This window comes from Mobula hypostoma, chromosome 4 (assembly GCF_963921235.1).
Source record: "Mobula hypostoma chromosome 4, sMobHyp1.1, whole genome shotgun sequence".
Taxonomy (NCBI): domain Eukaryota; kingdom Metazoa; phylum Chordata; class Chondrichthyes; order Myliobatiformes; family Myliobatidae; genus Mobula; species Mobula hypostoma.
In genome coordinates this window covers 176,573,879-176,599,782 of record NC_086100.1, presented here as the reverse complement: position 1 = coordinate 176,599,782, position 25,904 = coordinate 176,573,879, and the positions used below count along the sequence as shown (strand labels likewise).

At 41.7% G+C, this 25,904-nt stretch overlaps 1 protein-coding gene across 4 annotated transcripts in view; it reads left to right on the top strand.

Annotated features, from left to right (window-relative positions):
- The window catches only part of st3gal5 (ST3 beta-galactoside alpha-2,3-sialyltransferase 5), a 67,195-nt gene that overhangs the window by 14,834 nt on the left and 26,457 nt on the right, over positions 1–25,904 (top strand). For 2 of the 4 annotated variants that reach the window (XR_010017768.1, XM_063047051.1), the window contains 4 exons: positions 4,650–4,756; positions 10,495–10,615; positions 10,771–11,114; positions 24,648–24,834. Coding sequence is in view for 3 of the 4 variants with exons in the window: in XM_063047051.1 (XP_062903121.1) it covers positions 4,719–4,756; positions 10,495–10,615; positions 10,771–11,114; positions 24,648–24,834 (690 nt within the window). In the remaining variant the exon portion in view is untranslated. Of the gene's footprint in view, positions 1–4,649; positions 4,757–8,545; positions 9,057–10,494; positions 10,616–10,770; positions 11,115–24,647; positions 24,835–25,904 lie in introns of those variants that run through there. The other 2 variants (XM_063047053.1, XM_063047052.1) reach the window with 2 other exon arrangements.

Sequence of the window (25,904 nt, the reverse complement as noted above, 5' to 3'; positions counted from 1 at the left end):
GTGTCTGAGCCACTTTCTCCATCAGCTCATTCAATATACTGACCATTCCCTCAGTGAAAATGTTGCCCCTCAAATTCCTGTCAGACCTCTCCCATCACCCTAAAAGGTCTTGATTCCCTCTCCTGGGAAAAACATTGAACCTATCTGTGCCCGTCTTGACTTTACACACCTGAAAGATTCAAAGCACATTTATTATAAAGAATACATAAATTATACAGCTTGAAATTTGTCTGCTTACAGGCAGCCACGAAGCAAGAAACCTGAATAGCCCAATTTAAAAAAAAATGAACAGAAACCACTGGGGGGGGGTGGGGGGGAAGGAGGGGGAGAGGGGGGAAGGAGAGAGGGCAAGAGAGAGAGAGAGAGAAAGAAAACATACATCATGCAAACAATAGAAGTAAGCCAACAGCATCCCAAACTAGACTGAGTCCCAGATCTGCTGCCAGAGCAGGCCCAAGCCTTGGTCCCCAGTTCATCACACCAGCAGGGCAGAAATGCACAGCTGTTGGATCAGTTTACAGCCTTGGCGCTGCAGAGAATGGAATAAACATTTGCGGGAGAGCAAGTGAAATCAACCCTACCCTTGACTCTGTACCTGGCTCTCGGGCCGAATCCAGGCTCGGTGACACACCTGGGCTGCCCAGTCCGAAGCTGTTCTCGATGTCACCATCGGCTCTGTGCTTTGAGCAATCCGACCCATTGATGGGCATCGACTCCCCTCCAAATCACTCACTCCATCTCTGGTAGCGATGTGAACTCCGTCTGCAGCCCTGGCTTGAACACACTGTACCACTCAATGCCCCAGCATAGCTCATCACCCCGAACCAACCTCACCTCTGCCAGCCTCCTTGCTGTCTGCAGCGATAGTTCAACCCAGTTTGCTTCAGAAAAAAAATGCTGTAGGTAATGTTTTTAGTTGATTCTTTTGGCTTATGATTTACCAGTAAGCTGTTGCACATTTTTGGTAGCACAGATTGAGATCACTTCTCAATTTGCTGTGTCCAATGAAAGAAAGTCCTAATCTGCTCACCCTCTCTCCATAACTGACAAACAACATCCTTGTAAATCTCCTCTGGATTCTTTAGATTCTTAGATTAGATTATGAGGACACTCAGTCCTCATTTATTGTCATTTAGAAATGCATACATGCATTAAGAAATGATACAGGTTCCGGTCATCAAGGGAATGGCGGCGTAAGGGAAAGGTCTCTCGACAAAAAAGAAGATAAACTGCCCCAAAATTGAATTTAGACAAATACTTAATATTGCATAACTATATTAATAAAAGGGGCAAGGATGATGTCTAAGAACAAGATTAAAAAGTCTGCTCCGAAGGCTGATAAACATAAAGAGATGCAGCAAGGCGACGGGCCTAGCTCCCCCACGGCAAGCCAGGACGGAGATAATGAGGGGGAATCGGTGACTCTGTCTTTGATTCTCGGAGAGATTCGCGAGTTCTGACAAGATAACAGCAAACAGCTGGAAGATATTAAAGGAGAAATAGTAAAAACTAACTCGAGGATAGATGAAGCCGAAGCGAGGTTTGTTGGAATTGAAGAGAAGCTACAAAACACCGAGGAAGTGAGAGCAGAAATGTTGAAGCTGCAAGACCAGCTCCAGTGGAAACTAATAGATCAAGAAGGCCGCTCAAGAAGGGAAAATGTGAGCATTTACGGAGTTCCCAAAGGAACTGAAAGTAAACCCGGATTGATGATTCCCTTCGTGGAGAAGCTGCTTAGAGAGAACCTTGATATACCGGCCGCAAAAGACCTACAGATAGAAAGGGCTCACCGTGCGTTGGCACCACAGCCCCCGGCAGACGCCCAGTCCAGATCGATTCTGGTCAGATTTCTCAGTTACAGAACGAAGGAAGAGGTGCTCAAACGGGCATGGCAAAAGAAAGGTTTCATGTGGAACAACTGTAAAATCAGTTTAGACCACTATTACGCACTGGGGATTCTTGCCAGGCGGAAGGAATATACGGAAACACGGAGGGTCCTGAAGGAAAACAACATCAAATTCCAGACCCTGTATCCAGCTCGGCTGAGAGTCTTTTACGATGAAGGGACAAAAACTTACGCTACGGTGGAGGAGGCAACGTTGGACCTGGTGGACCGGGGACTACCTATTAAAGTTATCACCCAACCGGAGTCGCTAGTGGAGAGGATTCGGCAGAAGTCGTGGCAGTTAGTGGGGCAAGGACGCTCCACACGACCCAGAGTGTCAAACTACGAGGAAAAGCTGCAAATATTCAGACGCGAATGTACAGAGAATACAGATTAATTAAGAGAAATGACTGAAAAGAGTAAATCGGACTTAAAGGTAAAATGAAAACTGGTAACTGAAAATAAACTAGATGGATTAACCTGAATGATAGCAATATGGTCAAGACATAAATAGGAGAAAATTTTCTATGATTATTCAAACTGCTGAGGGCCCTCTAACACAGGGTGAAGATAAAGGTTATTCCTCTGAACTGAGGCGGGTCGGTGCTCAGGCCTCGCTGTGGGAAGTCGGGAAAAATTTTCAAATGTTATACGTTCAAAGATGTCTAGGGTGTGGTTATATGTTTTGGTTTACTGTTGAGAAGGGATTGCTTACTGTTTGGTTAGAAAAGGAGAGTTTTTTTCTACTAGAGAAAAATGCAAACTGAATTGGTAAAAGTAACTTCCTATAATGTTAATGGGGTTTTGAATTCAATTAAAAGAAATAAGATTGTCTAAATTGAAAAAAGAGAGGGCACAAATAGCTTTCCTCCGGGAAACACATATGAGCCAATCTGAACATGGAAAATTAAAAAGAATGGGCTTTAAGCATGTATTTTATTTATCATATAAATTGAGTCACAGAAGAGGGGTAGCTACTTTAATATCAAGTACTCTTAATTATGAACATATTTCAGAGACTAAAGACAAAGAAGGACGGTTTGTAAAAATTACAGGAAGAATAGAAGGTACAGAAATAACATTGCTGAATGTTTATCTGGGACCTAAGTACCTTAACTAATGTTCTATGAATACCTTCCCAATATATACTTAATTTAGGGCAATCCCAGAAAATATGAAAATAATTTGCCTCCTTGGCAAAATTAAGTAAATAAGTACATAGGGATTGGATAATTATGTCTGGGGGCAGGAGCAAGCATGAACAAATTAGGATATAAACACCTACAACGGTTGTTACATAGGCTTACATACAACATTTTGGACCAGTAGAAATGGTCCAGAAGAGATATATGGAAACTATTATTACTATTTTTCTTAACAACTAATACCATTACTTAGCCTAATAGATTAGAATTACCACTGTACATAATTATCTATTTAAGTGTCTAATTTCCTTTTATATCATCTCAATGTGTACTTAATGTATAAATAATTATAGTTTTATACATATAAAAAAATGGAAAAGGTTATACATGTGAAAAAAGTACATGATACTTGTGAATTCCTTATCCAAATAAAAACAAAATTAAAAAAAAGAAATGATACAATGTTCCTCCAGAGTGATAGCACAAAACAAACAGGACAAACCAAAGACTAACACTGACAAGACCACATAATTATGACATATAGTTACAGCAGTGCAAAGCAATACCATAATTTAATAAAGAGCAGACCATGGGCATGGTAAACAAAAAAGTCTTAAAGTTCTGATCGACTCCCGATAGTCCCCGATAGCAGGTGGCAGAAGGGAGAAACTCTCTGCCATAAGCCTCCAGGCGCCGACACCTGTTGATGCATTAGAAGTACCCGACCACAGCCGACTCCGAGTCCGTCCGAAAACTTCGAGCCTCCGACCAGCCCTTCGACACCGAGCACCGAGCACTATCTCTGCCTAGTGCTTCGACCCCACCCTGGCCGCCGAGCCACAAGCAAAGCCGAGGACTCGGGGCCTTCCCCTCCGGAGATTCTGGATCACACAGCAGCAGCAGCAGCGAAAAAGGCATTTAAGAAGTTTCTCCAGATGTTCCTCCGTTCTCTCATGTCTGTCTCCATCAAATTAGGATTGCGCACGGTGCCCTACCTGACAGATTACAGATATCAATGGCAGCCTTCCTAGATCAAGGAAACTAAAATTGAACACAGTATTCCATATGTAGCCTCACCAATGACTTATACAACTGTAGCACAATATCTCAACATCTATACTGAATACCCTGACTGAAAAAGACCAACATGTGAATATTGCCTTCATCCTCTTGATGAAGGGTCTCGGCCTAAAACGTCGCCTGTTTATTCTCATCCACAGATTCTGCCTGACCTGCTGAGCTCCTCCAGCGGATTGTGTGTATTGCTCTAGATTACCAGCCTTTGCAGTACCTTTGCATCTAAGTTCACGATCCTCTTTATCTGCCATGCTGTTTACAGGGAACATTGTGTTTGCACTCCTTGTCCTGATGAAGGGTCTCACCCTGAAATGTTGACCGTTTATTCCTTTCCATAGATGCTGCTCGACCTACTAAATTTTCCAGCATTTTGTATGTGTTATTTGTAGTTTGTACTCCTAGCTCCTCAGGGCACTATTATTCACTGTGAATTTCATACCCTTATTTGTCTTTCCCAACATTCCAGATTTTGAACTGTGGTACATTAAGGAGAAAACAAAACACTTTCTATGTCTCATGAGGTTTTTTTGTTTGCTTTGCAGTTGTGCTCACTTGAGATCTTGCCAGAGTATTGGTAATCGCAGTGCACATAACCAGTGGTGACGTGAAAAATGGGAAAAGCTAGATTTATCTTCAGAGGACCTTTAAAGTAAGATGCGTATATTTAGCATTCTATGTGTCATTGCAAGTAGAATTTTTGTTTTGGGTTCAGCATTTAAAAAAAGAATATTTATGAATTATTGCGTGTGTTTAAGTACAGATTGGTGCTCATGAATTTGTTTTCACAATGCATGATTGTGAAATAATTTGAATGACATCATTTTACGTGGAGACACTGCGTTCAGTTCTCGTCACCTTATTACAGGAAGGATGTGGATGCTTTAGAGGGAATGCAGAGGAGATCTAAGCAGTTGCTGCCTGGACTGGAGAGGAGCAACATCTCCTTGCGAGGAAAGGTTAAGTGAGTTGGGGCTTTTCTCTTTGGAGTGAAGGAGGAGGAAGGGGTGACTGGATAGAGGTGTATAAGGATGGACAATTGACTCCTTTTTCCTAGGATGGGCAAGACTACTACTGTGAGAGGGAATAATTGTCAGCTGATTGGATGAAAGTATAGGGAGTTGGGTCAGTGTTTGTTTTTTTACACAGTGTGGTAGGTATGTGGTTTGGTGGTAGAGGCAGATATGTTAGGGGCATTTCAGAGACTGGGATAGGCATATATATGAAAGAAAAATGGAGGGCTTTGCAGGGAGGAAGTAGGTTAAAAGGTTTTCACAACATCGTGCGCCAAAGCACTGTGCTGTATTGTTCTGAGTTGGAATTTTCAAATGAGATAGGAGTGTTGGATAAATCATTTCTAGGATATGCTGTGTAGTTAAAGCAGATGCAATGAGTTGTGGTAAAGCATATAACTGAGCATGGCGATGCATATATGAAAATCCACATCCAGTTTGTATTTAGAACCTGTTATTTGATGAGATCTTAAGCTTCTGAATAAAAAGAACGTGAGCAGTGGGAGCTGGAATAGGTCGTCTGGTCTACCATTCACTAAGATTATTACTGGTCTGGTACCTTAGTGCTATTTTCTATTATTATCCACAAATTCCTTGATTCCTTTAACACAAATTTCTCCTAAACTCAGACCTGACTTTTAATTCTGAAACTGTCCTCTAGTCCTAGACTTTTGCTGAGGGATCATCTTCTATGCATCTTGCCTGTCAAACCCCTTAAGAATTTTGTATGTTTCAATTGGATCTCCTTTCTTCTAAACCATGGGATCCTAATCTTTTACTTTTCTGCTATTGACCCCCACTGTTAACCGAGGGTCTGTTGACTCTAGGTTGGGAGCCCCTGTTCTAAGCTGAAGAATGCTGTCCCAGACTGCAAAGCTGCCATCTGTGGAGCCAGTCTTCTGAATCTTATCTGACATACTTCAATGGCAAGAATGTTCTTTTTTGGATAAGGAAACCAAAACTCTTCACCATACTCCTAAGTGTGGTATCACCAATGACCTATACTATTACAATAAGAGTTCCTCTGTCCTATATTAAAATCGTCTCATATTAAAAGCGAACATACTATAAAATTAAAGCTGTCTGACCCATTGAGTTCCTCCAGCATCTGCAGTGTCTTGTGTCTCTAACATACTGTTTATCCTCTATTTGCTGCAATTGAGTGTGGCTTTCAGTGACTTGTGTACAAACACATTTAAATCCTTTTGGGCATCAGCACTTGCCAGCATCTCAGTGTTTAACACACTGCAGTTTTATGTCAACCAGAATGGATAAGTTCAGTTTTTGTAGTTCATCTGCCACGTGCCCACTGACTCATGTCCACTCACTCAGTGTGTCTGCATCCCTTTGAATCTTCATCTGTTATAAATGTGTGACTCCTTATCTTAGAACAATAGTTCCTAGTTCTGGATATCAGGTACATGAGATGAAGAGTCTGCAAAAGTGCATAGGTTGTAGAAACAGTGAAGCTGAGTGAAATTATTCCCACTGGCTCGAGAGCCTGATGGTTGAGGGGCAATAACTGTTCCTGAGCTGGTGGTGTGATGCTCCTGTAGCTTCCTGATGGCAGCAGTGGGAAGAGTGTGGCATGGGCAGTGGGGGTCGCTGATGATGGATGCTGCTTTCCTGCGACAGCACTCTGTGTAGATGCGCTCAATGGTGGGGAGGGCTTGACTCATGATGGACTAGGTGGCATCCACTACTTTTTCTAGGATTTTACATTCAAAGGTATTGGTGTTTCCATGCTAGGCTATGATGCAACCAGTCACAATACTCTCCACCACACATCTATAGAAGTTTGTCAAAGTTTTAGATGACATGCTGAATCTTCGCAAACTCCCAAGGAAGTAAAGGTGCTACAATGCTTTCTTCATAATTGCACTTGTGTGCAGGGCCCAGGACATGTCCTCTGAGATGATAATACTGTGATAATACTGAGGAATTTAAGTTGCTAAGCCTGTACACCTCTTGATCCCACAATGATGATTGGCTCATGGGCCTCCAGTTTCCTCCTCCTCTTGTCAATAATCAGCTCCTTGGTCTTGCTGTCATTGAGTGGGAGGTTCTTGTTGTGGCACCACTCAGCCAGATTTTTCAGTCTCCCTCCTTTGTACTGCTTCATCACCACCTTTGATTTGGCCAACGACAGTGTTGTCATCAGCAAACTTAAACATGGCATTTGAGCTGTGCTTAGCCACACAGTCATAAGTGTAAAACGAGTAGAGCAGGCGGCTAAGCACACAGCCTGCGGTGGTGCACTTGTGATGTTGAAGATTGTGAAGGAGATATTGCTGCCAATCAGAACTGACTGGGGTCTGCAAGTGAGGAAATCGAGGACCAGTTGCACAAGGTATTGAGGCCAAGGTATTGAAGTTTATTGGTTAGTTTTGATCCTTCAAGGCAGTTCCACCATTGATCAGTATTATGGCTGAACACTTTCATGGCCAGTTTCCTGCGTTCTTCCTGTATGCCTTGATTCCTTTAATATGCAGCAATCTGTTGATCTGTACTTTGAATTCTTGACTGCTTCTGCAGCCCACTAGAGTAGAGAGTTCCTAAAAGGCACCATGACCTGGGTGAAGGAGTGTCTCGGTACCATTCCTAAGTGACTTCATCTTATTTGGGGACTGAGCACCTGGACTGTTCTTCAACAACCTTGCACATCATGCCCCATCAGATTGATTATTGCAAATTACCCTCTGTGTAGATGCATCAGATAAATATGAGTTCAGGAGTAGGTGTACAAGAATCACAGATCAAGAGAGGGACTGGTGGAATTGCTCCGTGGGGGAACAGCATAGACCCAAGGGGCCAGATGGTCTTGTCACGTTTTAATAAATAAGTTGCTGCTTTCATTGCATTAACAACCTTCATTAAATAAGGATACCGATAATATGCATCATACTCGAGATGTGACCACAGCAATGCCTTGTATACTGAAGCATAACCTCTCTACTTTGGTATTCTTTACACCAATCAATAAATAATCATTGCTTGCGTTTCTTAATTCCTCGGTTTCTGTACAACTGTCTTCTGTGGATCCTGTTCTGGTTTCTTGGCCCCTTCTGATAAGATAATGGTGCGTTCGAGCGTAGCAATTTCTACGGGATCAACCAAAGGCGTTATTCTCCTTTTTAAACATATTTTTATGATCACAAGACTGTGCTGTTCATTAAGAACTTAAAGTACTGCAGATCTACCTCATCAGTGTTGGCAGAGAAACTGGTGGAGCTGCATTTGGTGCAGATCATGCTGCTGCCTGCGTCAGAAAGAGTCGGTATGCAAAGGTGGCGTGCAGTCTAACAGCCAGTGATCATCACAGTCACTTCCCTTTTGATTGCAAGACTCTGGACATTAATGTGGAATGTTGCAAGTTCAATTTGCTGATTTTATTGGCAGACTGCGGGGAGCTGCGTGGCCTCGGTCATTGTGAAGACTAAACCTCAAGCCATGGTGTCGTGTGTTTACAGCTGCCCAGAAGAGAGACATCGGAGTCAGTGCGCTGCATTGGAGGTGTCTACACTGGAGTTAGTGCTGCCCCCCAGTGTTCGCTTAGCAGTATACACCTGCATTGTGTTCGACAGCAGAGTGCTGCAACATTCATTGACTCAGGGTCTTGGATTTTTATTTTGTGTGCTGTATTTCACTGGTATCATATGTGCTGTGTGCGAATCTTGGTACTGTGTTTTGCACCTCGGCCATGGAGTAATACTGTTTCACTTATATTCATGCATGGTTGAATGACAATTAAACTACAACTTGGTTCTGCAGTTCCTCACCATTTTGATGTACTTATTTTCAAATTAGATTTTCCTCCCAAAAATGGACCATTTCATCTTTCATGTTAAATGCTTCATTTGCCTGATCATTGTTCACTTTCTTTAACTTGAATCTAGGTCTCCAAATTGGATTTGGTTTACTATAGTCACATGAACTGAGGTACAGTGAAAAGTTTGTACACATTAAAATATTATGTAGTACATTGGGATTGTACAATGTAAAACAATAACAATGCAGAATAAAGTGCTACAGCTACAGAAGACGTGCACTGCTGGTAGAGAAAATTTAACGAGGCTCTAAATCATGTTTTTGAAGTCTTCCAGCTAAATTATAGCATCTTGTAGCTGATTAGGTGATGTTCACATGTATTTACTTGTCCAGACAAGCCTTCCTCAGTCTGCAAATGTATATCTGATCAGATCTGTTCGTTGATTGAATTATAAATATAACCAAGAATTTAAGTATTATTGTAATGTCTCTCTTTTTCAGGTGGGATCTTAGTTAATATCTCATCCAAAGGAATCAGAATCAGGTTTATTATCACCGGCATGTGATGTAAAATTTGTTAACTTAGCAGCAGCAGTTCAATGCAGTACATAATCTAGCAGAGAGAAAAAAAAATAAAACATAATAAATAAACAAGTAAATCAATTACGTATATTGAATAGATTTTTAAAAAAGTGCAAACACAGAAATAATGTATATATTTTTAAAAAGTGAGATAGTGTCCAAAGCTTCGATGTCCATTTAGGAATCGGATGGCAGAGGGGAAGAAGCTGTTCCTGAATCGCTGAGTCTGTGCCTTCAGGCTTCTGTACCTCCTACCTGATGGTAACGGTGAGAAAGTGGCATGCCCTGGGTGCTGGAAGTCCGTAATAGTGGATACTGGGGGAATAATGGACGCCGGATAGGGGGAAAGATGCATGGAACTCAATTTCGGGATCGGAGATCAATGCTCTTATCCTGTTGTGTAGGATACTCAATGCTGGAGGATAAATCTGGCAACACCCATTCTCAACGTCTGCTTTGCAGCAATCCCTTGATACAGCAGACCATAGATCCAAATAACCTTTAACTATTTAGACTCTGATTGGTGTTGCCATTGAGCCTGGCTACTTCTACTTTGATGGGCCAGATTTGTTCGTACAAGAGGATGTTTTTATTGGTTTACCTTCATTGTGGCATGTATGAGAAGTTCCTGTTAGCAATATAATTATATATTATTTAAATTTTTTTTTCAAAGGAGTGCATAGAAGTTAATAAAATAGATAAAACATTAGATAAAGATTAGCTTAAATTGAAACGTGTGGTGAAAGACATCATTATGCATCAAATGACTAATGCATTTTGTGCTGGGACAGCTCACAACTGCCGCCTAGCTTCTGGTCAGGTGGAGAATGTATTTGCAGACAGACCGTGACAGGAATTGGACACTGATCAGTGATCGCTGACACCGTAAAGCGATTGAACCAACCACTAAACCACCGTGCTGCCCCTTACCTTTGTCATATATTGTGACTTAACTCTTTAAATAATCCTTCTATAGCATATATTTTCTAACATGGATATACATTTAATAGGTTGTGATTTATCTTAGGTTGACAGCGTTAATTGTATTTTGTTTGATCGGCCTTCGGACTCTGATTAAATTTCTCGACCAAGATTATGAGAAAAATGACATATGGGACCTGTACATGGTGAAAGGTGAAAAAAATAAGGTGAGCTTTTGTTTTTTTTTAGGAACTTATCGACAAATGTTTGAACATTCTGTGATCATGTGTATTTTTCAAAGTATTCAATTTAAGATTACCTCAAAAAAAAAAGCAAATTGTAAGCTTACTGTATGGATATTAATTGTTCTTATTTTAAACAGAGTGCCCAAAAATATGCTGAAAAGGTATTGGAACAAAAATGTCGGCAGTCTTTTGTTCAGGAGCAGATGGCTCGACTGTTTCCACAAAAATATGACCGTGACCTGTTTCCTTTTCTGGAAAGAAGTTCCATTCTCCGTGATGCTGTGTTCAAGTACAACACTCCCTTTGGATTTAAGAAGCACCAAAATACCTTTAATCACCTCATTGATCTAATGCCCATGGTATCATTACCAGAAGAACTAGAACAAAATCCATGCAAGAGATGTATTGTTTTAGGAAGCGGAGGAATACTACGGGGATTAGGTCTTGGACGCTACTTGGATAGATTTGATGTTGTTATCAGGTACAGAATATCATGTACTTGCATATACCTATCTCACTTTGACTTGCTCTCTGCAATAGTCATTTACTTGAAGGTTTAAAAATGTCTTTGCTTTCAGTTCAATGTGCTTCTATAAATGTAACATTACTAGCTCTGCTCAGTGTAATGAAGTGTAATTCAGAGAAATTTGATAGAGATAAAGGAATCTGCTCTGCTATATTCCTGCACAGCCTGGTCATTCTAAATAGAAACATTTTAATTCCAGGAGATGGATAATGTTGGGGAACTCTTTTTCAGTGAAATTAAGCACTAATTAGTTTTCCATCTGAGACGATGATGCAGATATTTATTCTCAATAATTGGTTAGGCACAAAGATAATTTGTACTAGCTGACAATTACTTTTATTAGTTATGTTAAAAGCAATCATGCAACTCGTACAAAATTAAGTATCTGTGTGTGTATCTATTAGGTTTGTCTGAAGCTCCCTGAATAGTCATAGAAAAGGTAATACTGGGAACAGGAGTTTACAACGGTCAGGCATTCCTCTTGAACCCGATGTAATCTCCTTGTTTCCAATGTGGCATCTCTCACTTTTGTGATGTTTGGTCTCCAGGGCTTTCACTGTTTCTACTCTCAAAATCCTCCAATCTTATCGGATTGAACGGTTGAATTTTAATTTTGAACCTGTGTCAGCTGCTCCACTGGATTTAGCCCAAGGCATCAAACTGGATGACTTTCTTACTCATCTGCCAGACTTGCACCTAATCACTTCTGAGCTCCAACGTGAAGCCTTGTTTCTCTTGCCACAAATTTAACCAGATCGGTGTGTCCAGCATTTCCTGCTTTTTAAAAAATTTTTAGTTTTATTGATTTTTCGTGAAAAATTTGATGCAAGTTTTGTTTGCAGTTTAAACACAGCTAATAGTGTTAACAGTTAATAGTATATGTGCTGTTAAGTTAGCCATGTGTAAATTGGCAAAAGGTTGAAAGGTGAGGAGATCTACATCCCCAAAATGAAGTAGTATTCTAAAGGGAGGATGAAGCAACCATAGCTGACAAGGGAAGTCAAAGTCAGGATAAAAGGAAAAGAGGGTTTTATGGTCAAACCAAACCAAAACACAAACAATTCAAAATCAGGTTTAATATCACCAACATATGTCGTAAAATTTGTCTTTGTGGCAGCAGTACAACACATGATAAGTGTAGAGGAAAACTGAATTACAGTAAGTGAGTGTGTGTGTATATATATATATTGAATAGTGCAAAAATAGAAATAAAAAGTAGAGAGGTAGTGTTCATGGGTTCAATGTGCATTCAGAGATCAGATGGCAGAGGGGAAGAAACTGTTGCTGAATCATTTGAGTGTGTGTTTTCTGGCTTCTGTACCTCCTTCCTGATGGTAGCAAGGAGAACAAGGCGTGATGGGGGTCCTTAATGGTGGATGTTGTCTTTTTGAGGCATTGCTCCATGAAGATGTTCTGGGTACTACAGAGGGTAGTGCCCATGATTGAGCTGATTAAGTTTACAGCTCTGCAGCTTACTTTGGTCCTGTGTAGTAGCTCCCACCAGACCAGATGCTGATGTAGCCAAACAGAATGCACTTCATGGTACATCTGCAGATATTTGTGAGTGTTTTTGGTGGACATAACTAATCTCCTCAAACTCCAAATAAAATATAGCCTCTGTCGTGTTGTCTTTATAGCTGCTTCGATATGTTGGATCCTGGTTAGATCCTCAGATATTGACACCCAGGAACTTAAAATTGTTCACTCTTTCCACTTCAGATCCCACTGAGAACTGGTGTGTGTTCCCTCATCTTACCGTTTATGAAGTACACAATCAGTTCTTTGGTTTTGCATTGAGTGCAAGATTGTTGCTGTGATACCACTCAACTAGCTGATATATCTTGCTCCTTTATATTGCCAGTGACCCCATGGATTTGTTATACTTGCATGACTTGCTCTCAATCCAATAGTGGTTGCTCCAAAAGTCAAGGATATGTATTCAATCTTTAATTAGCAAACATACATCCTTGAAGTGATGAAACTTGAGTGTACTCAAGTGTAAGCTAGGCATTATTGAGCGATCAGCAAAGGATACGAAATTTGCTGATCCCCAGCTATTACAAACTATGTTAAACAAAGCATGAAGATTTAACTTATTCCCTTTGCTTTTACCATGCCCCCATTCGTGACCAGCTACCATAATAAACACACAAGACAGAATACAATGCAGATAGAGAACAGATGCATGGCTCCTGCATTCCAGCCCCCAAATTTTTATGCTAGAATAATTACAACTACATGCTACCAGGATACAGGAGACATGAAATCTCAACACTTACACAAATGCCCTCTTGAGTGCATTTCATGAAAATTTGTTTTGAATTGTTGCCAAAAGCTCATTCAAGTGCAAAACTGAAGTCGGATTAACTGTCAGCTGTGGCTGAGCCTCGTCTGTTCCACCACCACTGTCTCCTTTCAATGGTCCATTGACAGTCCAACCCAGCACTGTTCTCATCGCGTACTGTCCGTCATTAACACTGTGAATCACTTGCAATGGCTCCGAGGCCTTGGGTACATTCACCCCTGTCAGCAGCTCAATTTCTGGCAAATGAATACACTTCAGGCAAGACCAATCCTGAAGATCTCTCTGACAAGGAATGTTCCCGTTGTGGACAGGCATATGTTCCTGTGTATAGATGTTAGGCAGTTTACAGTAGTTCACGTTATCTAAGCCAGCCACTTCCAATCCGGGGGGGGGAGAAAACCTTCTTGTGACCTGCCGTGCATGAGAGAATGCATATTCTTTTTCCTGTCATGTTGAGCTTGTTCATGAGGCTCACAATGCAGAACACTGCTGTAAAGCCTTGATCTACGAAAGCACAAGTAACCACTGTCTTGTTACTTAAACTTCACCTGAACTGGAATTATGGGAAGCTTACAATCATGATCACCAGCCCCCATAAGACTATTAGATACCAGGGCGGTATTCGCATCTGTGTTTGCTTCATTCACGGCTTGTTTCGAACCTGCAGCCTTTTTATTAGTTCTGGGCTCAGTTTTAACTTCACTTTCCACAATAGCGGCAATGCTGCTTCCTTCAGCTTGAGGACAAATTTATGATTCAGTTTTGTTTAAGTCTTTACTTGCTGTTATTGGTGGAGCATTGATATTTTTCCCCCCAAACACTGGGTATGTAGCAGTCTTTACTTGCCTTTCAATAAAATCAACAATGTCAGTGTAGGTAACCTGATAGCTGTGCCTTTTTTTTGCAGTTTATAGAACACCGATCTCCATTTTTCCCAAAATTTGTCAGGCAATTTACTTATGACAATCATCATATTTGCAGACATGTCCAACTTGCGCACATCCTGCATGTCTTCCATGGCATTGCACCAGCCTCTAAGAAAAAGATGGAAGAGTTTTCATGTCTTCTGATTTGATATGTAGCCAAGAAATAGCCTTTTCCATATAGGTCATAGCAATTTTGTGCTCATCATCAACAAAATATTCCTGTAGTAAAGCTTGGGCCTTTAGATACTTTTGCTCTGCGCTGGCCCGCTGGCAAGTTCTGACAAGTTCCCGAGGGTAACCTCCAGCAAACTGCTCAAGAAAATAGAGACAGTCACCATAATTATTACTAGTCTTTGGTATTCCTGAAAACACTCCTAAGTGAATGATACTGCAATGGATCGCGGTTCAATGTTCGAATTTCTCTTTTAGGCTGAGATGCAGAGCTGACAAACCTGTTGGATTTCTTTGAGAAAATAACAGGTCGGGTAGACAAAGGAGAATTGGTAGATGTTGTGTACCTGGATTTTCAGAAGGCTTTTGATAAGATGCTACACATGAGGCTGCTGAAGATAAGAGCTCCTGGTGTTACAGGATGATATTAGCATAGATGGAAGATTAATGGACTGGCAGGAGGCAAAGAATGGGAATAAAGGGGGCCTTTTCTGTTTGGCTGTCAGTAACTAGTGCTGCTCCTCGAGTTGGTATTGGGACTGCTTTTTACATTGTATGTCAGTGATTTGGATCATGGAATTGATGGGGTTGTGGCCAAGTTTTCAGATGGGTTGAGGAGCAGGTAGTGTTGAGAAAGCAAGGAGTCATTGGGAGAATGGGCAAAGAAGTGGCAGATGTAATATAGTGCAAGAAAGTGTGTGGTCATGCTCATTGGTAGAAGGAATAGAGTCATAGACTATTTTCTAAACGAGGAGACAATTCAAAAAAATCAGAGGTGGAAAGGGTCTTGTGCAGGATTCCCTCCAGGTCAGCTTGTGCAGGTTGAGTCGGTGGGAAGGAAGGCAAATGCAATGTTGGCATTCCTTTTGAGAAGACTAGAATATAAGAGCAAGGGAGGTAATGCTGAGACTGTATAAGGCATTGGTCAGACCACATTTGAAGTATTGTGAGCAGTTTTGGGTTCCTTATCTAAGAAAAGATGTGCTGGCATTGTAGAGGTTCCAGAGGAGGTACACAAGAATGGTTCTGGGAATGAAAGGGTTAACATAAAGGAGCATTTGATGGCTTTGGGTGTGTACTGACTGGAGTTTAGAAGAATGGGGGGGGTGGAATCCCATTGAAACCTATCAGATATTGAAAGGCTTCGATAGAGTGGATGTGGAGAGTATGCTTCCTCGAGTGGGTGAGTCGTGGACTACAGGACACATCCTCAGAATAGAGGGACACCTGTTTAGACAGAGAAGGAATTTCTTTGGAATGCTTTGCCACAGATGGCTGTGGAGACAGATTCATTTAGTATATTTAAAGTGGAGTTTGATAGGTTCTTGATTAGTCAAGGCATATAAAAGTTTATGGAGAAAAGGCAGAATAATGGGGTTGAGAAAGATAGTAAATCAGAATGGTGGAGCAAACATTGATGGGCCAAAATAACACTCACAACACGCTGGAGAAACTCAGCAGGCCGGGCAGCATCCGTGGAAACGATCAGTCACTGTTTCGGGCCGGAACCCTTCAAAATGGTCTGATTCTGCATCTACATCTTGTGGTCTTATCTGAATATATGGAGAAGGATTGAAAGTTCATGAAGAACTGTGGAAAATGGGAATTATTCCACTAGAATTAAAAACTTCACAAAAGCTAAATGCCCTAACAAAGGGGATAGCCAGGATTGTAGATTGTTCCTTTTTTTTTGTTTAAAAAGGAAGTATTGATAGTTCTTACCCACATAGGAAAAGGTTATTGCTATAGTGTCAGGGATTCCCAAACTGGGGTCCAAGGACCCCTTGGTTAATGGTAAGGCAACATGGCCAAAAGGTTGGGAGCCCTGCTCTAGAGCAAAGTAGCAGTTTGAGATACAAGCTGAGCATGGATGGACGAAACTGAGTTTAATGTAATAATAGTTGAATAACATGACATTAAGAAAATTGCCACCATCAGTTTGAAGGAAGCTGAAGAGGATGAATTGGGATAAGCTTCTTGGAAACTAGAGAATGGGCTGTTTAAATTGCCTGCAAAAATGAGGCAGTTGAATTGGTAATGTCAGGGCAAGGAATCCTCTAGAGAAGCAGAATTTTACGTGGAGTTCAGGCATGAAACAGCTCATTTATAAACCAGGTAAATCAAGAGAAGGTATTAAGGAAGGTAGAAAATATTAATTAAACATTTGACAGTAGAAAAACAATGGATACATATTTAAAGTTGAATATTATTATTAGTTGAAGGATTTCTTCTAGTGCATAAAAGTCTAAGAAAAGATTGTCAAGCAAATAGTATGACATTAGGTTAATGATAAAATTACATAAAAAGAAGTTATCTATACTTTGGGAAGAAGTAGGAATGCGGAACATTCAGAATTTAAAGAGCATAGATGTCAGATACATTTTATACTTCCAAATTATAAATCTGAGATCAAGCTAGCAAAAAAATAGAAAAATTGCAATATGTCATGTCACTATATAAAAAAGAAAATAAAAGCAGGGTTCTGTAGTTGAGAGGGGAATTGAAAAACTGAGGCATTTAAGGAATCAGTCCTGAGGAATAGTCTTGGCCCAAAACATCAACTGTTTGTTCATTTCCATAGATGCTGTCTGGCCTTGAGTTCCCCTAGCATCTTGTGTGTTGCCTTAAAAATCATGCATCTGACTTCACTGTAGAAGATGAAATAAACAATGGTATAACGATTTGAGAATCAAAGGTAACATGAGAATGAAAGGCTTTAAAGAATCAATAATAGTGTAGAGAAAATTGTGGAAAAATTAATGTTGATTTGATTGTGCTGTCAAGAAATGAGTGAGAGTACTGGATCTGGCAAAGTCTCTAGGACTTGACAATACAGGTGTCCCCTGCTTTTCGAATGTTTGCTTTACGAAACCTTGCTGTTACGAAAGACCTACATTAGTTCCCTGTATTCACTAACAGAAGGTGTTTTCACTGTTACGAAAAAGGCAGCGTGAAAAAAAGCAGCGTGTGATAAAAGGTGGTGTGTGCCCTGAGCAGCTGCTCCTCCCTCGGAACTGCATTCTCACTGGCATTGTTTAAACACGTGCCTGTAAGCAGCCATTAGCAAGGTGAGTTCTAAGGTATCGGAAAAGCCTAAAAGAGCTCGTAAGGGTGTTGCACTTAGCATAAAACTAGACATAATTAAGCGTTTCGATCATGGTGAGCTTGGCTTGTGGAAGTTGACGAAGATGATGTTGAAGAGGTTTTGGCATCCCATGACCAAGAACTGATAGATGAAGAGCTGATGCAATTGGAAGAGGAAAGGATAACAATCAAAACCGAATGCAGTAGCGAATGGACCGAAAGTGAAGTCGTCCAGGAACTGAACGTGAAGCAACTGCATGAGATTTTCGCTGCAATGATAAAGTATGACTTTAATTTTGAAAGGGTACGTCGGTTTAGGGCAAATTTGCAGGATGGTTTGAGTGCTTACAAAGAACTGTATGATAGAAAAATGCGCGAGGCTAAGCAGTTAAGCATACTGTCGTTTTTCAAGCCTCCCACATCAGCCACAGCAGACGACGAACCTCGACCTTCGACACCGAGGCAGGCAGAGATAGAAGAAGATGACCTGATTGCCCTGATGGAAACAGATGACGATGAGATGACACCTCAGTGTCCCACCACCTCAAACCCCAGGCCGCGGACCGATATATTGCCGTGGAGAATGCAGCGGTAGCTAGGACACACCCAGCACATCTTTAAGAAAAAAGCCGAAATTAACAAGCTAATTAATTAGGTGCCGCCCGGCGCGTAAATGTTGGCCCAGATCAGAGGCGATTGCCGATTGCGTCGCCTCTGATCTGGGCCGACATTTACGTGCCGGGCGGCACCTAATTAATTAGCTTGTTAATTTCGGCTTTTTTCTTAAAGATCTGCTGGGTGCATCCTGGCTACCGCTGCACCACTGTACCACTGCATTCTTTGCGGATCGGTATCGGTTGGCGGCCTGGAAGGTGGGGACCACTGCACCACCCCAACCTCCGACTTCTCAGCCTAACACACCATCATCAGTGTGCTCGATGTCTTCCCGATTCTGGTAAGTGATACTGCACTGTACCTACATTCTTTCTACTTTATATAGGCTGTGTATTTTTGTATTACTTGGTATGATTTGGCAGCTTCATAGCTTAAAGGTTACTGGAGAGTGTTTCTGCTGAGATCACTTGCGTGAGATTTTCGTTACGGAGAACAGTGCGGCAATGATTGTGGAACAGTATTTCTACTTTATATAGGCTGTGTATTTATCATATCGTTCCTGCTTTTACTATAGGTTACTGTTATTTTAGGTTTTTTGTGTTACTTGGCATGATCTGGTAGGTTATTTTTTTGGGTCCAGGAATGCTCACAAATTTTTCCCATATAAATAAATGGTAATTGCTTCTTTGCTTTACGACATTCTGGCTTACGAACCGTTTCATAGGAACGCTCCACCTTCGGATGGCAGGGGAAACCTGTATCCAGATTGTAGAATGAACTCTTTGCCTTCCAAGCTGTTCGTGCCTTGAGGGGAAAATGTTCCAATGTAATACACACACTGGCAAATGCCAGCAATGTAGTAGATTGTCTAGACGCGCCCTGTCTACAAAGACCAGAACAAATCTAATAGGATAATTACTATTCAACTGATAAGGGCCCAAACATCAATAGTGCTCTGAAAGCAAAGTGCTGGGAATACTGCTCTGAAATGCTAACCCTATTTCCATAGTTGATGCTTAAACTGCTGGGTGTTTCCAGTATTTTCAGATTTCCAGCATTTGCAGTTTTTAAACAAAATTCTTCAGCAAAGTGATGGCAGATGTTGTCGACGGTGCTAGCAAGAGGCTCCTGCTCACTGATGCTGTTGGTTTTACCAAGGACATCAATTTAACATAGAACAGTACAGCACATTACAGGTCCTTCGGCCCACAATGTTGTGCCGACCCTCAAACCCTGCCTCCCATATAACCCCCCCACCTTAAATTCCTCCATATACCTGTATAGTAGTCTCTTAAACTTCACTAGTGTATCTGCCTCCACCACTGACTCACGGTGCATTCCACGCACCAATCACTCTGAGTAAAAAACCTTCCTCTAATATCCCCCTTGAACTTCCCACCCTTTACCCTAAAGCCATGTCCCCTTGTATTGAGCAGTGGTGCCCTGGGGAAGGGCTATCCACTCTATCTATTTCTCTTATTATCTTGTACACCTCTATCATGTCTCCTCATCCTCCTTCTCTCCAAAGAGTAAAGCCCTAGCTAATCCATACTCTCTAAACCAGGCACCATCCTGGTAAATCTCCTCTGTACCGTTTCCAGTGCTTCCACATCCTTCCTATAGTGAGGAGACCAGAACTGGACACAGTACTCCAAGTGTGGCCTGACCAGAGTTTTATAGAGCTGCATCATTACATCGTGACTCTTAAACTCTGTCCCTCGACTTATGAAAGCTAACACCCCATAAGCTTTCTTAACTACCCTATCCACCTGTGAGGCAACTTTCAGGGATCTGTGGACATGTACCCCCAGATCCCTCTGCTCCTCCACACTACTAAGTATCCTGCCATTTACTTTGTACTCTGCCTTGGAGTTTGTCCTTCCAAAGTGTACCACTTCACACTTCTCCGGGTTGACCTCCATCTGCCACTTCTCAGCCCACTTCTGCATCTTATCAATGTCTCTCTGCAATCTTCGACAATCCTCTAACTATCTACAACACCACCAATCTTTGTGTCGTCTGCAAACTTGCCAACCCACCCTTCTACCCCCACATCCAGGTCGTTAATAAAAATCACGAAAAGTAGAGGTCCCAGAACAGATCCTTGTGGGACACCACTAGTCACAACCCTCCAATCTGAATGTACTCCCTCCACCACGACCCTCTGCCTTCTGCAGGCAAGCCAATTCTGAATCCACCTGGCCAAACTTCCCTAGATCCCATGCCTTCTGACTTTCTGAATAAGCCTACTGTGTGGAACCTTGTCAAATGCCTTACTAAAATCCATATAGATCACATCCACTGCACTACCCTCATCTATATGCCTGGTCATCTCCTCAAAGAACTCTATCAGGTTTTTTAGACACGATCTGCCCTTCACAAAGCCATGCTGACTGTCCCTGATCAGATCATGATTCTCTAAATGCCCATAGATCCTATCTCTAAGAATCTTTTCCAACAGCTTTCCCACCACAGACGTAAGGCTCACTGGTCTATAATTACCTGGACTATCCCTACTACCTTTTTTGAACAAGGGGACAACATTCGTCTCCCCCCAATCCTCCGGTACCATTCCCGTGGACAATGAGGACATAAAGATCCTAGCCAGAGGCTCAGCAATCTTTTCCTTTGCCTCATGGAGCAGCCTGGGGAATATTCCATCAAGCCCCGGGGATTTAACCGTCCTAATGTATTTTAACAACTCCAACACCTCCTCTCCTTTAATATTAACATGATCCAGAACATCAACCTCACTCATATTGTCCTCACCATCATCAAGTTCCCTCTCATTGGTGAATACTGAAGAGAAGTATTCATTGAGGACCTCGCTCACTTCTACAGCCTCCAGGAACATCTGCCCACCTTTATCTCTGATCGGCCCTACCTTCACTCCTGAATCAAAGCACAGTCCAAACATCAACTAATGAGTTCTCTCTTCACCCTGGAATGCCCTCTGCTCATTGTTACCATCAGGAAGGAGGTACAGAAGCCCAAAGGCTCACAGTCAGTGATTCAGGATGTCTTTTCTTTCCCCTCTGCCATCCCATTTCTAAGTAGACATTGAACCCATGAACACTACCTCACTTTCTCCCTGTTTTTTTTTGCATTATTTTTAATTTAACAATTAAATATGTTCAGCCCCCTCACTGGGCCCGTATGCAAACCGAGCCCATTAACTGGCTCTGCTAACAGCTACGGGACTCCACAGTGAGAAAGCTACCTTTCATAAGCAATATATGTCAAGGGTCAATGTGATTGGGCTTTAGCCAAACAGGAACATTGTGACGTTCCAATTTAAGAATCCTCTATTTGAGCTAATGCTGTGTAACTACTGCTCTTACACAACAGTTGGTCAGCATGAAATAACAGATCATACACCGCATAAAATTTTGAAGGAAGTATATTTACAAATTTCAGCTTTATAGACCAGTTAGTAGGAAAGGAAAAGAAAAGAAAAAAATCAAAGGACCCAGTCCAAATGTGCACAAAAAGTTGGAGCTCATCTTGAAGTTGTCCTTTTTACTCAAATGATGGATCCACGGTCTGTGTGAAAGCACACATTTCAAACTTTGATCAAAATCTATCTCAAATCATCAGGCTCTTTCTGGGGAGTATTGGCCCTTCCTCTTTGGAGCCGTTCATCTACACAAAACACTTCATGTGACAGGGACGCTTCTTCCCACAGCATTCTGAGCCATCTTCCCTTCCAAAAAAAATCCCGCGAACCACGCAGTCTGTCACAAGTCTCCTTCTGTCCCCTCCTCTCAAACTTTCTCCCAAATCTGCCATCCTGATAGGAATGTTGTGTCAGCCAAAGTTGAACATCGTAGCCCCTTATGTTTTAGCCCGAACCAAAACATTCTAAAAGCAGAACACCCTGCTTTTGCCAAACAGCAAAAATGAAATACCGAGAGCATAGCATAAAAGTCCTAACCAGGGCATTACATATTGGGGAGGGGAGGGGAAGATGGCGGTGCATCGCAGCACATGCGGCTGCTCTGAAATGATATCGTATTTGTTAAGTAGGTACCGTGCACAATCCTGATTTGATGGAGACAGACGTGAGAAGCACGGAGGAACATCTGGAAAAACTTCTGAAATGCCGGCTTCACTGCCACTGCTACTGTGCGATTGAGAGTCTCTGGAGGGGAAGGCCCCAAATCCTCGGCTTTGCCTATTGCTTGTTGCCGGGGCCGGGGTTGAAGTGCTCGGCAGAGATGGTGCTCGGTGGCGGAGGGCTGGTCGGAGGCTCGAAGTTTTCGGACGGACTCGAGTCGGTTGTGGTCGGGTGCTTCCAGGATGCTGTATCGGCAAGTTTGCAGCGCTGGAGGTTCATGGCAGGAAGAGAGTTTCTCTTCCTTCTACCGTCTGCGTGAGATGATGGGACTTTTGAGAGACTTTGAGACTTTTTTTGTTTTTACTGTGCCCATGGTCTGTTCTTTATCAAATTACGGTATTGATTTGCACTGTTGTAACTCTATGTTATAATTATGTGGTTTTTGTCAGTTTTTCAGTCTTGATTTGTCTTGTGTTTCTGTGATATCATTCTGGAGGAACATTGTATCATTTCTTAATGCATGCATTACTAAATGACAATAAAAGAGGACTGCGTGTCCTCATAATCTAATATGCATATATACCTTTATTTATTTATCATGTATTGCATTTTACTGCTGCTGTTAAGTTAACAAATTTTGCAACATATGCTGGTGATACTAAACCTGATTCTGAATTTCCAAAGGAAGATAATGTCAAAGCACAACTTGACTAAGTAAGGCAGAGAAGAAGCATTTAAGACCCTATGGTATCAAGGGAAAACAATCTAATGTTTGGAATTACACCTTGCACAAAGGCGCAATATGGTTATTAGAGATTAAGTACCCCAGCTGCAGATGTAAACTTCTGAGGACAGAAGCCAAGGTTGACAAATCATCAGTTACTTCATCGAACAACACACATCAAAGTTGCTGGTGAACGCAGCAGGCCAGGCAGCATCTATAGGAAGAGGCGCAGTCGACGTTTCAGGCCGAGACCCTTCGTCAGGACTGACAAGTCCTGACGAAGGGTCTCGGCCTGAAACGTCGACTGCGCCTCTTCCTATAGATGCTGCCTGGCCTGCTGCGTTCACCAGCAACTTTGATGTGTGTTGCTTGAATTTCCAGCATCTGCAGAATTCCTGTTGTTTGCGTTACTTCATCATTAGCTTTCCTTCCATTGTAAGGACAGAACAGGGATCTTTCTGTTGAAGTTTAATTCCACACCTAACTTATAAGAGAATAAGACAGGCCAAGCTAACCAGCAGCAGGATCTGGATAATCTGCAAATGTAGGCTGAGAAGTCGCAAGTAATACAAAATGGCTATTAACAGTGGAGAGACTCTAACCGCCCTTGACATTAGTGTGCCTTTCAGTGGAGAATGTTGATGTTGAAACAGTGAGTTGCCTTGAGTCATTGCAGTCTTGATGAAGATGGTCCCAAACTGAGTGGGGCAGGGAGTTCTTGCGTTGAGATTTATCAAGGACTGGCTATATATTTTCAAGAAAAGATGGTATGAGGAAACCACATGCAGGTGAAAATGCTTTCATGCCTGCTGTCCTGGTCCTTGATGATAGAGATTGAGTTTGCAAGATGCTGTCAGTAGACAAGGCGAGCAACCGCAGCACATTTTGTGGACGATGTGTACTGTAGCTGTGTATAGGCGGTGGCAGAAATGAGGGTTGTAGGAGGTTAATGAGGTGCCAAGCCAATGGGCTGCATTATTTTGGATGGTGTTGACATTCTTGAGAGCTCTACATTGAAGCCCATGGAGAATACTTCATCACATTCCTGACTTGTGTTTCCTAGATGGTGGAAAGTCTTGGAGTGTCAGGAAGTGAGTCATTCTCTGTGGGAAACTTTATCTCTGACCTGTTCTTGCAGCCACAGTTGAGATATTTTTTTATTAATCATCATCTCTGCCCTTTTGGTATACTGATGGTGGTGGACTCAAAGTAGCAAAGGGAGCTGATTAGGCTGTCATCATTATCCTGCCATTGTATGGGGATTTTAGAATTTCCTTCCATTATTGGGGAAGATGTATATCTCAATGAGTTCATGTGTTTGAAGTGTTTTTGACTTGAATGTGTGATACAGATAAGGATGTTTAAATGACGTTATATTTGGGACACTTTGACAACTGATGAAATTGATCAGTTCTTGATCATGTGCAATTCTTAGATTAGCTGTGTCTCCAAAAAGCTATTAAAACTGAAATGTTCGGGAAAAAAATGCTATCCTCGTGATTTTCACCATAACGCTAGTGTTACAACCTCAAAGATGCATTTAACTTAATATTCAAGTTATTTTTATAGTTTTATTTACTTAATAAGTTAGTATTCTTTCCTATAGGCTGAACAATGCACCAATCCAAGGATTTGCCCATGATGTTGGCAATAAGACAACTATCCGAATGAGCTACCCAGAGGGAGCACCAAAATCTCCTTTAGAGTATGATCCGTATATGCTATTTGTTGCTGTAATGTATAAGGGAGTAGATTTCAGCTGGCTGAAAGCTATGATCAAAAAAGAACAAGTGGTAAGTGAATCATTAAAATGTCAACATTTCAAACTTATGTGCTTTTTCTTTTATGTAGTGGTTGCTGAGATTTATTTTTGGCTGAAGACTGACATAGCGGTGTTTTGTAAGGAACTGTACTGGCAAGACCTTGGAGTCTAGGTTCAATGCTCCCTGAAAATGGCTGCACAGGTTGACAAGGTGATATGTTCCGCTGCCTTTGTTAGTCCTAAATGAGTAATGAAGGCAAGACTTTCTTCTGCCTTCTTTATCACCTTATCAACCTGTGCCTCAAAGGAACTGGGTTCACAAGTCAGGAAGTTGTATTGCAGTTTTATAAAACTCTAGTTAACCTGCACCTGGAGTATTGCATTGTCACTCCATTATAGAATGAATGTCAAGGGCTTGGGAGGAGACGTAGATGATGTTTGCTTGGATTTGAGGTCATGTGCTATAAGAACTTCCTTCTCTTATGACTACAGTCGCGTGGGAGGTGCATGAGTATTGGGTCCCACACTGCCAGGTTCAGGAGCAGTTGTAGCTCTGCAGCCAGACAGGCTTCACTCATCTCAGCACTGAATAGACTCTGCAGTTCATGTTCCATGTGTCTTTGTTTACTTTTTGTTCTGCTATTTGCGTGATTTGATCGAGGCTCTTCAGCACTGAGCTCTCTCTGCAGCTCTGGCCTGCAGCCATCAGTACTAGTCTCAGCTGCACTGGCTCTGTGGCTGTGAACTCACTTTCAGGCGCTCTATGGTTAATGTTTTCTGTGTTGTTTACTTACTTATTGTTTACACCATTTGTACTTTTTTCACAAATTGACTGTTCGACCATCTTCGTTTGGGGCGGGTGTTAAATGGGTTCTATCGTGTTTCTTTGTTTTGTTGTTGCCTGCAAGAAGACGAATCTCAAGGTTAATAATAAATGTACTTTGAACTTTGAGAGATTAGACCATAGATTCCCAAGCTTTTTATGCCATGGCCCAATACCATTAAGCAGGGTGTCTGCGGACCCAAGTTGCAACCGATGCCAAACTAAAGTTCTTTTCTAAAGTGATGGAGGCTGAGGAGAAATAATAAGGTTAATAAGAT